This window comes from Bombyx mandarina, chromosome 05, assembly GCF_030267445.1.
Source record: "Bombyx mandarina strain Sakado chromosome 05, ASM3026744v2".
NCBI classification, from domain to species: Eukaryota; Metazoa; Arthropoda; class Insecta; order Lepidoptera; family Bombycidae; genus Bombyx; species Bombyx mandarina.
Genome location: NC_143212.1, coordinates 13030190 through 13047272, shown reverse-complemented (window position 1 = coordinate 13047272; position 17083 = coordinate 13030190). Strand labels below are relative to the sequence as shown.

Here is a 17083-nt window from a genome sequence, read left to right as displayed (position 1 = left end):
TTACGCAAAGGCGGCAAGGAATGAGGTCAACTGGTCCCCAGACATAAGATTTTACTGGTGGTAGGACCTTTTGTGAGTCCGCACGAGTAGGTACCATCACCCTGCCTATTTTGGCCGTGAAGCAGTGATGCGTTTCGGTTTGAAGTTTGGGGCAGCCGTTGTAACAATACTGAGACCTTAGAACTCATATCTCAAGATGGGTGGCGGCATTTACGTTGTGTAATATATGTCTATGGGTTCCGGTAACCACTTAACACCAGATCGTCCACCCATCTATGCAACAAAAAAATCCCAAAAAAATGGCGAAGGTATCGCGGATTCATCTTCCGAGCTGGACTGAATGTCACTCACGTTAGCGTCCGTACGTATTTTCGTGGTAGTATCTGCTAGCACATTTGCCGTAGGAATGAACTAAGTATACTTAGTTACACTGCTTACACTGGATACGAGACGACTAGTTGGGACGCCGCTTATAACGAATTAAAAACTATAACAGTAGAAGGTATAGTTTATTGATGTGTGAATAAAGAACTTAATATTAACTACAAGATAGGTAGCTAATTTAAAACACTAATGCTAGTAGACTCATAGTAACTTACTAAAGAAAGCACGGTGGCCCACCGTCGGCGTCTACACCGGCACCGCCCGTGTCCACCCCCCTCAAGCCTCGTACGGACTTTGCGTTCCAGGGTACGCGTAGCTTGGTTACGCGTACCCTGGAACGCACAATCCGGACGAGTTGCTACGCGTACCTATACATTCGCAGTACACGTACCCCGCGAGCCAGGCTCGCGGCGATCCATTCGCAGTCGGTATTTAGTCGCGAGTCAAAGAAGTTGTCACGCGCTATTTGGACGGCACAATGGCAAGCCACGCGTTCCCGTGTTTTGATAATGAAACCTCTATAAAACGAATTCAGTTGTATGAATCAAAATCATTATTATTAAATACGAAATCGTTGGATTATAGAAATACATCATTATGGAAGATGTGTGGAGAGATATTTCAACAAAAATGAAGATTTCTGTGAAAGACACAGACATTCTAGTAAAATTAATTGCTGAATTTTCAGTTTCATGACTTAAATCGTGCATAAGTCTGTTTCCATATTGCTGTCGATCGTGATATAATTTTTTAATCTTATGGAACAAATATATAAAAACGCGGCAAACGCCGTAGCCGATCTCTTCTTGGTCAGCATTACACAAGGGTCGGGCGTGCACTCAGTGCACTGGGTTCTTTCGGCTCGCACCGTTTACGCGTAGTTGACTCGTGTTGGTTTATAAACGGGTACGCGTACCTTTTTATACGCGTAGCTTGGGTACGCGTTCCTTGGAACGCAAAGTCCGTACGAGGCTTCAGAGTCCCACGAGGGATAACAATAGGGATGGGCGCGCTATATTGTGAAATTTTAACGTCAAATGCATTAACACTGATTTAAGGATTCAGTACCGCTCATTCATGAAACATTCGCATTTCAGCCGCCACTGGAGACTATTATAGTAGCGTAGATCAGTAATAACATTGTGCATGTTCATTTTCGGCGTACGTCTTGAAATGGGTGTTTCCAAGGTTTGAACTTCGACTGTCTTTGCCTCATTATAAGCCTTTATTGAAACTGACACAGAGCTAAAAAAATACTCTTTAAATTTTGGTCGGATTGTCAAGAACAAAACAGAGCTTTTCGTCGAACTTTCGTCAAATTAAAAGTACATAAACGTAATCTCACACAGTGTATTAAATGATATATTACTAAATTTATCCATTTTATTGAGTCAGAAATATATCTAAAAAATGCTACCAGTGACCTAACTTATAAAAATAATATAATTCTATAGAAATAGCGTATTTTAATTTTAAAACAGATTCCTAATGAACAATACGAAGGTATTTTGGTGTGGTCCCTAATTATTTAGACATTTGCTATATATAAAATACCAAAATAAATAAACACAGATAATATGTAACAATCTTTTCGCCATTTTAATGATTTTTTTACTTACAGTACTTAAAACAGTTCATGGGGCATAAGAAAATCGAAACGATAATTCAACTCTAGCAAATAACATTTAAATGAGAAACAAGTAGATATCATAATAATGATCTTGAAAAGTTTAACTTCAGAGAGACGTGTCGTATTTTTAAATTTATTAATTAATATAAGTTATGATCTCTTAGATGCCTTTTAGACAGTAAGATCTACTAAAAAAATTAAATTAATTTAGAATGTTTGTGATAATGTTTGTTAATATGTAACTCGATACAGTATAAGATTGCATGTAATGTGAAATTATTGATAAGATCTTAAATTGAATGTGACGTTATTAGAATTTTTTTTGAATAGGTAACCTGTGTTACGATAAATGTTTTCGAACGATTCCTTAGTGAATGCTCAATGGCTACCTCTTTTTGAAGTGACCGTGTGGTGATAAGTAAAGTTATTATCTTAACAAAACTGGCTCGCGAAAACGAGACCCCTTAAAGCAAAATATAAAAGATTTTCGATTAGCTGACATAAAAAATAATTAGATAGCAAAATAAATAATTTAAAATTCAATTTAGCTACTTTTTATAATAATAAGAAAATTTTATTTCGAATAATAATTTCACGGTATGACGCTGATAGGTCGAAATCTGTGAAATTCGTCGTCCCACCACATTTTGGTCATTTTCATTCATCGGGTACAAAATCGAGCATAATATAAACATTTTCAGTATGTAGAGACCACAAAAAAACGATCTATTTTGATTAGCACTATCCGATTCGGATCTAATTCTCTGTGCTAAACATCCATGGTGATACTATAAACGACGGCCTAATTAAATATTTCTTAAACTTAGGCACAACTTATAGCTTAGTGCGTCGACATTTTTAATGACAAGCACTACTATTTTTACTTCAAGATTACATGTTTTTGATTTAGGTGTAATAATAATAATAATAATACATTTATTTACAAAAGACATAAAAAGTCAGACGTAACAAAACGAGACAATGAGACAACCACAGATGTGACAACGAAACTTGAGGGAAAATAAAATAGAGGTATACATATTATATTGAAAGTTTAGTAATCGAAATATTTTTTCAGCACTATTCGGCTTGCGGACATAATATTCTACCGTCCAAAGGAATATAATTTACCGTTGCTACTATATGTATATTAAAATAATAAAGAAAACCGTTTTTGCCATTATCCGCGAGCATAGGATTAAGACACGTTAAACATATGAGCAATTATATAAATTAAATATGTTATTCAATTGTTTCAAATTTGTTCAACTTTTATTTCACGATTGAAAATCACATCTAAATATTTAAATTTGGATTGCGGCTTACATTTTTGGTATAAACAACCTCACTACATATTTCAGGTGTGTTCCCATTGGGTGTCAGTGTAATAATTTCACGGCTAAACGTGTCTAGAAATTAACAAACGTTTTTAAGTAAAGATATATTTTTGGATAGGTATGTAAGATAGGTTATAAAATGATTTATTTTTTGAGACTGTTGTCCAAATTATGATCATGAAATCGTTTTGTTGAAATTGTATACTTGAATGATAAATGTATTTCGGAATTAATATTATTTTTATATAAAATAATGATTATTGTTTTTGGATGTTGACGTTTTGTTTAGCTAAAAAAGTTAGATATAGTGAAAAGAGTGTAACACGTCCACAGTGTACACAATACTAAGTCAAATTTAATATAAATCACATATCAAAATTATGTAGTTGTTAATTTTAATAATTTTAATTGTTTGCTTTGTGTTTAATGCGAATGTAGCCACATATTACGTAATAAATGTTTTCTCAAAACTAGTTTTATTAAAATTGACAATCCTTTTAAACTAAAATTCCAGTTGTTATTGCCATATGCGTACCATATGCGTACCATATGCGTATTCGTGAATTATATAAGTATAATGTAAGATTTGTAAGAAGAGTCTTAAAGATTGGGTTCAGGAAGAAGCCTGCGTTGAGCAGTAGACGAGGGGTATGATGACGCCGATGATCTTACAAAGCACGGTTTCTAGAGTTATTCCGAGCGTAAGGAAAGCCATTTTGGAGAAGAGGATATATCACGAAGTCGGTGATTATTGACTACATAAAAGTCTGACTTATTGATAAAGCTTCTATTGTTTTTGCACTGCAGTGTAACAAACGTCTGCTCAAGCATTTATATAACGGAATCGCATGCTTTGGTTTACTTATTTTTAGCTAAGATGGACAGACGGGCCGATGTCGTCGGTTACCGGATCCCATAAGCAGGGCCGCGCCGACCCCCGGCAGCGTCTGTGTGCGAAACCCATGAAGCGCCTCCTATTTTTACGAATCTTCATTTTTCAATATATGTTTTTAATTATTTGTTAATTTTGACTTAGTTTTGAAGTAAATTTTGGGATGCTTGTAATATAAATGCATTATATATTTTGTTATTTACAAGTTAAATGTTGTGGCTATTTTACCTATGGATACTCCACTACAAAGAATTTATGGTTGTGTAAGTGTAAATAATTTCGGTGGCGGCGCGGCGCCCTTATTGTCTGGGCGCCTGTGTGCACCGCACACTTCGAACACAGGAGCAGCGCGGCCCTGCCCATAAGCATCGTAAAGTTAATGAGACCTTGTGACATCGAAGTCTCAATTCCATCAGAAATGAGAATAGCGGCTGTCCTCGGCTGTATATCTCTAGAAACGTAAAAAGCGATATCAATTAGTGTGGGCTCAAAATGCTGTCTGCACCCAGTAGATAGTTCGAATTTTTTAGCTCCATTTCAATTTTGTAGGGATAAGCTTGCGTCTATTTAATTATTACATTAATTTGTTTCGAATGTTTAGAACAATTTTCTAGGTCACGAACGATCTATTTTATTATCTTGAAGTTATCCAAACTTTAGATTACGTATACAGAAAGTTGTCTTTTGGCTCTTAAACCTGACCAATGGTCCAGTTTTTAGGCCGTAGTGTTCATCTCAGGATATTGTAGAATGAAGCCGATTGGAAAATCAGGACAGGAATTTGTGGAACGGTTATAAAGTGAGTATCCAACTGCCGACCAATGATGGGTAAGTATTGGTAGTACAAGAAGACCAGAGACGCGAACTCATATTTTTCAATCAAGGTAGATTATAAATTATTATTTTTTCAGTGTATTAAAATAGCTTTTATTACAATTTAATTTTTTTATTTACAATACCTACCACACTATTTTGAAACTTCGCAAATATTTACAAAGATAAATATCAATGTTTCTCATTTTTTACAATGTGTGTGTGTAATTAGGAAGAGACAACCTGTCTTCGCTGTACAATTTTAGTATAAAAAAACTGTAGGAAGGTTTTTTTTGTTTGCACACAAGTGACGTCTAATTTCCTTTTTCATTTATTACGTTTTAATTATTCTAAATTAAATGTCTATAAGCCTTCATTTATGTCGGTATTTAAAATATTATTCATATAGTGTATACGAGCTTTCGTACAAACGTAACAACCAATAGTCTCAATATATTCAATAGTTCTCTGAATATTTTAAACATCGACTGGCTTCTGTTATAGTTCGAATAGTAAAGTAGCTTTAATTTTCTCCATAGAATAAATAATAAGGACTTGTACATATTAATAAAAATGTGAGCCGGCACGGGACGCCTGGCAGATGTGAAACATCAACATTATTTTGTAAAAGTAATATGCAGAAAAGAACAGATTGTGATAGGAACTAAATATGTCATAATGATAAAATAAAATATTACGAAAAAATTATTTGTTTTCAAGTAAAACACAGAGAGAATCGCACAGTCGATTGCGCATGGCGACGCGTCGCCACACCGTACACACTACTGCATATAGACTGTATATATATACCATCATATAGCGTCGTCACGCCAGAAATCGGTTTTACGTGCGGCTATAGATGTTTCACATCAATAGTACCTTCAGACAATTTATTTAATAAATTAACACAAACACCGATGTGTTGTTGACACAGAACAACGATAATATTATCATAAAGGAGCTTTTGCAGAAACTCTACCAATAGAAAATGAAACACATAATAATTATGCTCTTAACCAACTACACAGGAATGGCCACACTTTAAAACACTTATTAAATATATTATTTACGAATTTGTTCTCAGTTAGGATATAGGTTGTCTTATGCCATATGTCGATCGGGCGGTACGGGAGCTAAATCGTGGCTTGTGGTGCGTATGAGTGAGGTAGAGATCTTGTCCCGACAGAGAGCGAGCCCCCACAGAAACGCGTAGATGATGATGACACCGGCTGCAGCTCCACCTACGATGGCGCCTGCTCGCTTCGCTTGTCGCCAATCTAAAACTTCGTAGATATATGGGAAACCGTTTCTGAAAAACAAAAAATTAATAAATCGAATACAATATTTTTTCATTTAACTATAAAGTGGCAGGTACCATAAAATTCTATCCACCAAGTGAATGTGAAACAAGCGTCTGTAATTACAAAAAAAATCATATGGAAGCATTATGGAAGTAAACATAAATGACGTTGCATGTGAAAGTTTATTGTTGTTAGGTTCGTAAAACGAATTTTGAAAGACATTTTTCTATAATAGCAAAAATCTAACTTGCGTGTGTCTATAACAGTATGATGAGGAAACATAATATTATTATCCTAAAGTGGATACCGCTACGAATCAGATTGTTACTCAACGTCAATGTTTGAAAGGTGTATGATTCATGATGTAATTCTTCGAATTAAGGTATTTACAGTCGTGCGAAAATATCATGGACCTTAAGGTAGAGGTACAATTTCCTTAAAATAATAATTGCACATGGATCTAGGACAAAGGAATAAAATCGTGTGTTAAGATCAAACCAGTAAACTTTATATGTATATTTATATAATTTCCGACCGATTGCGTGATTGCCTTAACCCGCGCGAATTGGTATTATTCTTGTTGAACGAAGGGTTCGACGTGTACAAGGACGGACTTGCCAAGATACATCGGTCGTATTGTAACCTAACCCACGCTGTTTCTCACTGGATTTTCTCAGTGGGTCGCGACTCCGATCCGGTGGTAGAAGAGATTAGAAGCACTGATTAGGGCTAGTATTAACAAGTTTTCCAGGTTGAGCCCCGTGATCTCATCGATCATACCGTGCATAGCTGGAATAGCCCCTCGAGGCTGCCAGCGGTTAACAGCGGTAGGCAGTGGCTTAGCTTTGCCCCTGGCATTGCTAATGTCCATGAGCGACGGTATCCACTCACCATCTGGTGGGCCGTATGCTCGTCTGCATACTAGGGCAATAAAAAAAACTGCGACTCCATACGGAAAAGAAGTATAACCGTCTTGGGGTAGGGGTCGAATTTCATTGTACGGCGCCTAGAGGCACGCGGGGAATGTGGGACTTGACACTTTGCAGACTGTAGATCCAAGGATATTTTTAAGGTCCTACCGAACAAACTATTCCCTTTGCACTCTCAATAAATCGGGACGGGGTTAGAGCCCGGGCAGAGTAGGTGGGGGTAACACTATAATCAAAATCGCGGCGCCATCCGTCCGAGTCGTCGAGGCGATCGGCCGCGACCAACGACACCGGTCTCCACGGTACTGCGTCAGGCCGCCCGGGCGATGCCGCTGGTGTTCCGAGATACCCTGCTGGGTCAAACCTACAGGGTCGGAACGCGAAGCACTGCGACCCGGTTTCTTTCTTACAGTATGTCCGGCGACTACAATGACGACAGAAACGCGAACTGTACCACGGACCGCAGATACCGACGCGCTGACTCATCTAGGTACCAATGGGCTAGAGTCACGACAGCGTGCCACGCAACCTCAACTTTTTCGGGTCCCCTCGTGACCATCGTCAGAGTGTTAGTCAACTCGAGCGGTAAGCCGCATTAAGGACTTATCGAATTGTTATAAACTGTATCTATTGTCGTGCTTATAATGAATACATTATAAGCACAACCATATTATCTTTTATTTACAACTGTGGAAAAGCGTTAAGTAATGGATGGTATTATTATGACGATAAATCATATCTATGTTGATAAAGCGTGAATTATGTCTGTGATCCGATCTAAATACACCATAAAAAAAGTATTGTTTTTAATATTACTTTAAAAAACCTAGAAATATATTGTAAATAAAAAAAAAGGAATATCGTCATACCTTTGTATAAAAACTTGGTATATTTGGTATATATTGTTTTTTTTCATTGTTGTAGTCGGAAATTATTAGAGTTGATATAGATTATACTAAAACTGCGCCCACCTTGAAAACGTGGTTGTAGTCTGAATTATGGCAAGATTAGTTTTAAATCGAAACACATGATTGCTTCGTGGCAAAAACTGATAACACGGTGGTATCGATTCATGCGTACACACAGGCATATTGTAAAGCCGCCCACCCCTACATCGTGATTGCAGATTACATATTTACGAGCTTTTACGTACGTTTCACGAGCTTTGTTCATCGTGAATGTCATTCGTAAATACGTATTAGATACATAGTTTAAATACAAAATATTAACAAAAAAGAAGATCGATTTCAACAAAATAAAAATATTAATGTGGTGGAAGTTAATTAAATATGCATTATTAAGTAAGACTGGTCATAATGCGTTTGGCAGTAATGCGTTTCGGTTTGAAGGGTGGGGTAGCCGTTGTAACTATACTGAGACTTTAGAACTTGTATCTCAAGGTGGGTGGCGCGTCTACGTTGTAGATGTCTATGGGCTCCAGTAACCACTTAACATCAGGTGGGCTGTGAGCTCGTCCACCCATCTAAGCAATAAAAAAAAAAATAATAATAATAATATCATAATGAAATTTGAATGGAGTCACATGAGATGCACCGAACTTCTAGTGTTTTCTTTGATGTTCGCGAGTCGTAATTATAATCAAAAGTACTTTTACGTTACGAATACTTTATAATTTTCGTGGTGACGATTGTATTTCTCGTCGAAAAATTTTAGGACCTTATTAAAAATAAATTTGTTTTCATTATATCATTTCCGAATTGTCAAATAATGCCGTTCGCGCGGTTCGTGCTGGAATATCCCCTTATGCTGCTAGCGAATAGGTAGGGAAAAAAGTCGATTAATCTATAGTCATCATGGTAATGGACTGACCAATCAGTCGTCGATCAGTTAAAATAACTTTTAATTATATTTTCGAGTTCTCTGGTTTTATTGTATAATAAAGTATCCCGTTGCGCCGTGATAACTGCATTCTGGTCGGATTTTTACAATAAAAAATAATTGTAATTTATATTAGAATTTAATACTTACACAGTGCCTCCAGCAACATAGTATATGGCTGAGAAGGCCGCGTAACACAAGCCCATTCCTAAGGGCTGGTATAGATGCAGGAATCGTATCGGCGTCCTCGTCGCCAATAGCTCAGCTAACATAATCAAGGAGTTTACTGCATGTGTTCCGATATCCAGCCACAAATCATGTGACTCCGGGTCCTCAGGTTCTGACGAAGACAAGTTTTTTTTTACGTTCTTTAAGTACTTAGGGACACAAAAGATCACTGGTCAGTCACAGTAAGTGCGAAATTTAATCAAACCAAAATAAATACTCCAAAGCATAATTTGAGATTATAGAATTTTCAAGCCAGAACTATTTCTATAATTTTATGTTCAGATAGAACGCAAGATTAAATCATAGAAGTGTTTAATGAATTGGGCACTTTCAATAACATCCTTACCTGGATCATAAATAAGTATCCAGTAGAGTGCAGTGATCATGATGGCGATGGTCACAGACACGTTGAATAGGAACCAATACGTGCTCACGAACCACGGTAGTCCATCCCCATCTGCAAACCAGATCCATCAGTTTTCCTTTTTCCAGAGTTCTTACTACGAAGGATCATACAAAGACTAGAATAGATATGAGGAGTTGCAACACTACAACTGTCTGCTTGAATAAATTAGTAGTTGTTTGTTTTTAAACCAATACAGTCATCTAATGTTTTAGATATTATGTATAGCTTGTCTCGGAGCTGGAGTTAAGAAATTATATTTTCTGTGTAATGGGTTGACTTTTGTTAAGAATACTGTCAGGTTCAGTGATCAGAAAAATAACTTGTTTTTTGTCACCTGTTCATCGGAATTATTGGCACTTGAATAAAAGTGTTTTTCATTAAATCAATAAGTTTTATGATAGGTTTTTTTTAATCATTCTTGTATACGACTACATTACGTAAATATTTAATTAAAATGAATCAGGGAGGACGCTAATCTTAATGTTTTATTTTTATTAAATATATAGCTGCTGCTAAATATACAGCTGTTTGGCCAAAAGTTTCGATTGAGAATTATCATAAATATATATTATGTATGTATGCAAAAGTGTCGAAATTCAATGTTACGAATGAAAGAAGGACTGTGGTGGCTATTTCTGCCTGCGGTGATTTCATTTTGTTGTAATGCATTTGTAGAACTTACATTTCTACGTTATAATCCTACGAATAATTGTGGATGATTTCTTTAGAAAATCTTATTTATATTATAATGTGAGGACATTACGCAAAAAACTACATTATCTGCAGCTTAACGAGCATTTGAATTCTCTGTGCACCCTTTCTATACAATTGTGTTCAATTATTCGTGAGCACTGTTTGTTTTGTGTTTGTGTCATTATAAATGAAATAGATTGAGATATATATTAATTAATTAGAAAATTTATTATAACATATCGCTGTGTGTGAAGTCATGGTTGTTCCTCCTCACTGTGTATCGTAGATTTTTGTCAGAGCTATTTTCTTAGGAACTGGTAGTCGTTGAATATAATTGAATCTGCAAGTTATCACGTGTTTTTTAAATTCAATTTAGTGTAACCTTATTAAAAAGTTTATTATTAAGTCAATTTCATAAAAAGGTTTAGTTTTTTTGAGTTGACGCTTCAGTACCCTACTAGGTCAGGTAGGTATTCATTGAATAATTTTGAGGGCAATGTCGTGATTAAATTTCGTAAAAATCTATGTAATTTTCATAGTGATAGCTTTTTTGTAAGTAAAATAAATTTACCGAATATGGGTGGTCTAATCTGTACTGCAAAATTAAAATAGATCAACAACAGAGGTTTAGTATGTCTCAACAATTATATTGATAGACCATGGAAGGACATGGAAAGGCAAGCGCTACAAAGACAGGCCGTTGACACGCTGAGACGTTGTCATCAAAAACAACATGGGACTACAACGGCTATAAATAGCTCTATACCCAGAAATATGGTAATATTTGTTGAAGGTTCTCACCTGAGAGGGCTTCCTGTGACGTAATAATATATCGTTATTATTTCAATATTACTGTTGTCGAATACTTATCTTGCCTATTTAATTTTAAACAGCAATCTATATATTTTATATAAAAATGAATTGCTGAGAATGCTTGAAGAATTTTATATCAAAGTTTTATAACCATCGGTTAAGCTGTGATTACAGCTAGTAATTAAATGACTATAGAAGCTTTGAGCTTGTGAAAGTTGACACGGTACCTCGCGTAATTCTTTGATCAATAAATAATTTATTTGTTGGAAAAAATATCTTCCCATTTCTTTTCCTATATTGTTGGTTACGACGTAAATTTTATGGCGCATATTTTTTTCAGTATGCCCTTTTAAAATCACTTTTAAAAATATTTTAGCAATTTCTATCGTACGTCTCATGATTACAAAAATATAAATCATTACATCACATACTAGATTCTATGTTGTTGCAATAAATGCACGTTACATCAGTCCGTGTTTACAAATAAAGCACACCATAGGTCTGGCGTAAATTGAGCAACTTTGATGTAATGTCTTGTCAAGCCGTCTTTACATAGTGAACTGGGAAGAAACTTAACCTACATTTGTTCGTAATTTCGTGTGTAGCTAGTACAGATTTTAGATTTATCGTAAAGTATTGCGATGTTTTAGAAGTATTTAAAACTAGTATTTTCTTTTGTTTTCGTAAGTCTTAGACATAATTAAAACAAGTTTCACGACGCGACGTTTCGATTCAGATCGCGACCATGAAAACTAAAGTATTCGATAAGTCAGCAACTATAAAATGATAATAAAAAATCTCGAAATTAAAGCATAAAAGTAGTTTTAATTAATATGAGTATATCATGAATGTTCACATAAAAAAATTGCAACTATTTACCTAATAAAGTTCACGACCAACGATTAGGTTTGAACTAGTACCTCGCCTTGAGGCAGAAATCAAAATAAAATAAAATTATAATGTATATTAATTCCATGTAATGAACTAACAAACACTACTTCGCTAGTTGCAGTTTGCAGGTGAGCTAGTAACATTTGTGCAAATATGTATGTTCGCAACAATAATCCAGCACTAATGGTATTATGATTTTTATTACCGGTGACATCATTTACAGTGTGCTAATTACGTACCAATATTTTAAGATTGCACTGCAACATTCAAAAATAAATAATTCTACAGAACTAGAACTAGGTTATTGTGACATTATCGTTTGATTTTTTTGTAGTATCATAAGTATGTTATAATTACTTATTGTAATATGAATATTTAAAAAAAATATTTAAAATAAAAATAAAAATCTAATATTAAAAAAAAAAAAAAAACATGCCCGCTGAGTTTCTTGCCAATTCTTCTCAGGACGGAGGCTAATTCTTGTGAATTGGCGGTAATTCTTTTGACGTTCAACAAGTATGTACTTTCATTTATGTTGAATAAAACTTTTTTGATTTGATTTGATTTGATTTGATATCAATTGGAACCTTTCGCTTTTGTAGACATGTTTGACATTCTCGTAAAAACAAAATATATTTTTTTTGTTATTAATAACCATAGCGTCGTGAAGGAAGTCAGCGATTTTGATAAATTGGTACACGTTACACGTTTCAACAGTAACTAAAAACATACTTGTAACCGGCGGATGTAAATGTAGAATTACACACGTATTCAAAATAGGTAATTATTCACGAAGGCACATGCCAGCAACGTATTTAAGCGATGGTTTGTCTCTCATTGTATGTTATTATTAAGATGAAGGTTTTTTTACTATATTTTTACTTTTATTCTATATTCTACATCAATCATCATCATTATCAACAGCCCACAGTCGTCCACTGCTGGACATATGCCTCTCCCAATCCACATCACTGAGCCCGGTCTACGGCTCTCCTCATCCACTCCTTGCCGCCCACCGTTCGGAGGCCACATATATTCCACAATATTCTATTATTCTACTATACTATATTCTTATTTTTTATTAAATACTCGTACTTTATATTTCATGTATAGTTTTGTATTGGTGTTAGTACTTACTAATATAAAACTCCTGCCCATTTCTGTTGCGAAGCAGTTGTGGGTTCGTGGTAGGATAGAGGTTATGCTATACGATTCAGACTTAGATCTCATGTCTCAAGGCGAACTGCATGCACGCCGTGATTTTTATGGGATCAGGTAACCATTTAAGTAAAACCAATAAAAAATAGTTAGCAACAGCGACACGATAAGCCTTTCATCGTGGTCACCATTAATGCCACTCTTAACCTAGCTGGTAGCTGTCGTCAAAGCCTATATCTATAATTCCACCATATTAAAATGAGGGGATGCGAGCGTCATAACCGAGAATTAAACCGATCAAAACTCCCTATTGCTGTAGCTGTAAAACCCGCGCCCGAACCTGATGAGGTTCTCTCTCATCCAAGGTATATAGGCCGGGGGCATGTTGAGGCATTCCGCGCACAGCGCAGATACCACCACTATACCAATAGATTTAATGTTTCCTCCATAGTTACTAGCGTCAAATAAGCGCAATTTCCAAAAGCACGATGAATTTATTACTATGCCTTGGATGCGTTCTAAAACTAAGCCATATTAACTGTTTATTTAAATAAATACTGTCAAATCTTTGTTTCCCTTACTAACTTTAGTGGTAACTAAAAATTAATTCGATGAAAAACTATTGCTACCCATTAATTTATAAGGAAGAATCCTGCAGTGCTCGACACTGGACCAAAGTCTGTTTAATACTTTGTAATACTATGTGTATTTTTTTTTCCTATCTATGCTGATAGCTTTGAGTGGCTATTTCAGCTTCACCCTAACGTGTGTAGGTGAGCTCGCGGGGCTCAAACCGGAGTGTTGCTAACACTGACCCTAGCAAGAGCAGTGCTTCGCAGAATCTACCACCGGATCGGAAACGCGACCCACTGAGAAGATCCGGCGAGAAACTCAGTGGGCTGTGTCTATGGGTTAATTCGCTCGTCGAGCCCTTCGTCGCAAGCGACGGGTTCGACGAGGATATGTGTATAAGAATTAAAAGAAGCAGATAGAATTGACTTTACTATAAAATCTCACAATTTGAATGTAGATGTTTGAAAAATAAGAACTTAGATTGGATTCAATCGATGTAATCTATTAAATACAAAACAAGATAGGTACAATAAACTATCAGTAACTATTATTTAAAGCAAATAGCAACGGCAATAACACCTGACTTATTGCCATATCATTGAATAAATACCACAATAAAACGTTTATATTATTGTTAATTTTTAACTGATATTATTTTTATAACAGGAAAAATAAATGGTAGTTTATATTTGATTATTTTCCTTCCTCGCTTTTTTTTAATTTCCTGCCTAGGTAGGGCGCGTTGCTCTTTTAATATTGTTAATATTTCATTGTTACTCAGGGATCTTATTTGGTTTAATTTTCGTCACCATTTAATTTAGTTTTGATATTTAATAATAACACCGTTTTGGAATCTGGATTGTTTCCCCTACACCCTACATAAACACATGCAAATGGCAACATTAGGATTATCCAAACATGGTGTAGATAACTGTACCTAGCAGCTTAATTAAACGTTGATTATAAAAATATTAACCACACGATTATACGAGGACATGGGGATACGGCCCCGGCCTCCCAGTCCGATAAGGGCGTGAAGGCCAGTATACCTGTTTAATAAAACACAAACATTGGTGTAGGTATCTAATCAATCTTTCAGGCTATTAACAGTAATCGATGTCATAAATGTATTTAATTATTCGTCGTAAAGAACTGGCGTCAATAATCTCACAATGATGTAGACAGAAATTTTTGACAGACAGAAACAAACACTTTTCAATTAACCTCGGTTTTTTGTTTGATTTGTTTGGACTTCTATTGACATCAACTTTCTGAGTAAAAGTACCTATATTTTTTTATCGCTTTGCAACATAAATACATTTAATTACGTTAAGGGTTTAGAAATTTTAGCTTACCCATGTTCTTTCTGCATAGAGCGATACATGACAAAACTAGGCCATTCAGTGTGGTCATCGCTACTAATACAAGGCCCCAGTTAGTGAGGAATACCAGCCATGTGGGCGTGGGGGATACGGTCACCGACCACACCAGGATCCCCAGAGCCGCACTTGCTAGTATCAACCTCATGACCAACAGAGGGACTGGTGCTTCTCCAGGTTGCCATGACGACGCGTAGAAATCACTCAGTTTATCATGCGAAGTCACCCACAAGTCCGAGTGCGTGATACTTTTCCTATAAAATTTCACCATTTTGATCACTGCACTGATTCACTCCATCTTAAGAATACGAATGTCTATCGAATCTCAGATAAGAACAGATAAATAGGTACCAAATGCCTCGAAACGTGCCGCGGAACACTAAGTCAGAAGGGCTGAACTGTTATCAGCTGAGAATTTTATCGATCACTATTCTATTCTGCCAACTCTATGTATTATTTAAGTTTAAATATATTCATATAACATTTATTGTTTATGAGTTTAATACGTGACTGAAAAAGTACGTTTTGAGCTACAAGTCCACCTTCAAATTAAGTTAAACAATCACAGCACTGTTTCTTTTTTGCGTACGTTCCATTGTTTTATTTAAAATGGCAGTTAAAATAACAAAGTTGATTCTGTGCGAGGTGCGCTTCTGATCGACTCTTGCGACGGACACAGCGCTGCGGCCGTTGCATCGAACGCTTCGTGCTATTCTGCAACACTTCGCATTGAACTTGCGCAAACTAATCCGACTCTCACTTATGTAATCGTTCGAGTTTTTATGTCGAAATACCTGTCATAATTATGTCATTAGTTCCTTGAATGTTTTTTAAATATCGAACAAAAATAAGTAAATTTGATTGATAATAATATCACGTGGGAACGAGCCGTTAGTTCCAGACCGTTGGTATTGTTATATTGTTAATGCATGCGGGAACGAACAAGTTTGGTAATCTAGCAACTACAATGAAGGAAAAAGTTTAAAATGCAGTAGTTTAAATAGTTTTGTGGTGGGGTTTTCCAGAGACCGCGTGTTTTCGCGGAATTTTTAATCAGATAAGTAACATAAATAAACCCACATTTTGACTTTGAACAGATTTAGGTACTTATTTATTTGAAAAGATCGGAGGATTCTTGATATATGTTAAAACCAATATTTATATTTTAGGGAGTTCCTAAAGCCGATTAAGCAGGCCGAATGCAGGCAACATTGGAGGAAGCTGGTGCAAAAACTGGAACAAGGTGGTCACGACCCTCAGTAATGAGGAAACGACAAAGAAGAAGAAGCAAGCCGAAGATAACATATTTTAAAGGAAGAGGAAAATATGTGCTGTTTCGGAAAATCTGTAATCTAAAGGGAGGTTTTTGTCTCTACCTAATCGTTAATAATCTAAGGGGGTATACTAACTACTCACGGACCGGTAGGTAAACTCACGGGCTCATTCTGAGATAGCTGTTAACACTGACCCTAGCAAGAGTAGCTCTTGGCTGAATCTACCACCAGATCGGGATCGCGACATACTGAGAAGATTCGGCGAAAAATTCAGTGGGCTGAAAGGGATATTTAATAATTAATTAAGTTAAACAGTTCGTTTTGCTTTCGGAAATAATTCTCATATACTCTCATGTATACTATATACATCACTAAAAATGTTATTTATATTGTGAATAGCTCGGTAGCGTAGTTGTTAGTGACCCTGACTGCCGGACCAAGGGTCGTTGGTTATTCCCACTTGAGATAAGTAGATATACGCGGGACGAAAAGGTTTTTTGATTCTTTGTCTGAGTGTTTAATATACTTTTTTTTTACTTTACT

At 35.9% G+C, this 17083-nt stretch overlaps 1 protein-coding gene across 2 annotated transcripts; it reads right to left on the bottom strand.

Annotated features, from left to right (window-relative positions):
• Positions 1 to 5168: 5168 nt before the first annotated feature.
• Positions 5169 to 16005, bottom strand: LOC114246257 (protein rolling stone). 2 transcript variants are annotated; one of them, XM_089727857.1, is made up of 5 exons: positions 15618 to 15755; positions 15243 to 15520; positions 9700 to 9810; positions 9276 to 9465; positions 5169 to 6365 (listed from the first exon to the last, which is right to left on the bottom strand). In XM_089727857.1, exons 2-5 carry the CDS (start codon positions 15412 to 15414, stop codon positions 6158 to 6160), a joined length of 681 nt encoding a protein of 226 aa, XP_089583983.1. In that variant the 5' UTR covers positions 15415 to 15520; positions 15618 to 15755; the 3' UTR covers positions 5169 to 6157. The 2 variants fall into 2 exon arrangements, with proteins under 2 accessions (XP_089583983.1, XP_028034515.1); XM_028178714.2 differs by having other exon boundaries at positions 15243 to 16005.
• Between the last annotated feature and the right edge of the window lie 1078 nt (positions 16006 to 17083).

Coding starts and splice junctions, on each gene's coding strand:
- LOC114246257 (XM_028178714.2), bottom strand. CDS start 15,537: ATGGTGAAATTTTATAGGAAAAGTATCACGCACTCGGACTTGTGGGTG. Junction 9,466..9,699: donor GATACTTATTTATGATCCAG/GTAAGGATGTTA, acceptor TGTCTTCGTCAG/AACCTGAGGACCCGGAGTCA. Junction 6,366..9,275: donor TATGTTGCTGGAGGCACTGT/GTAAGTATTAAA, acceptor TTTGTTTTTCAG/AAACGGTTTCCCATATATCT.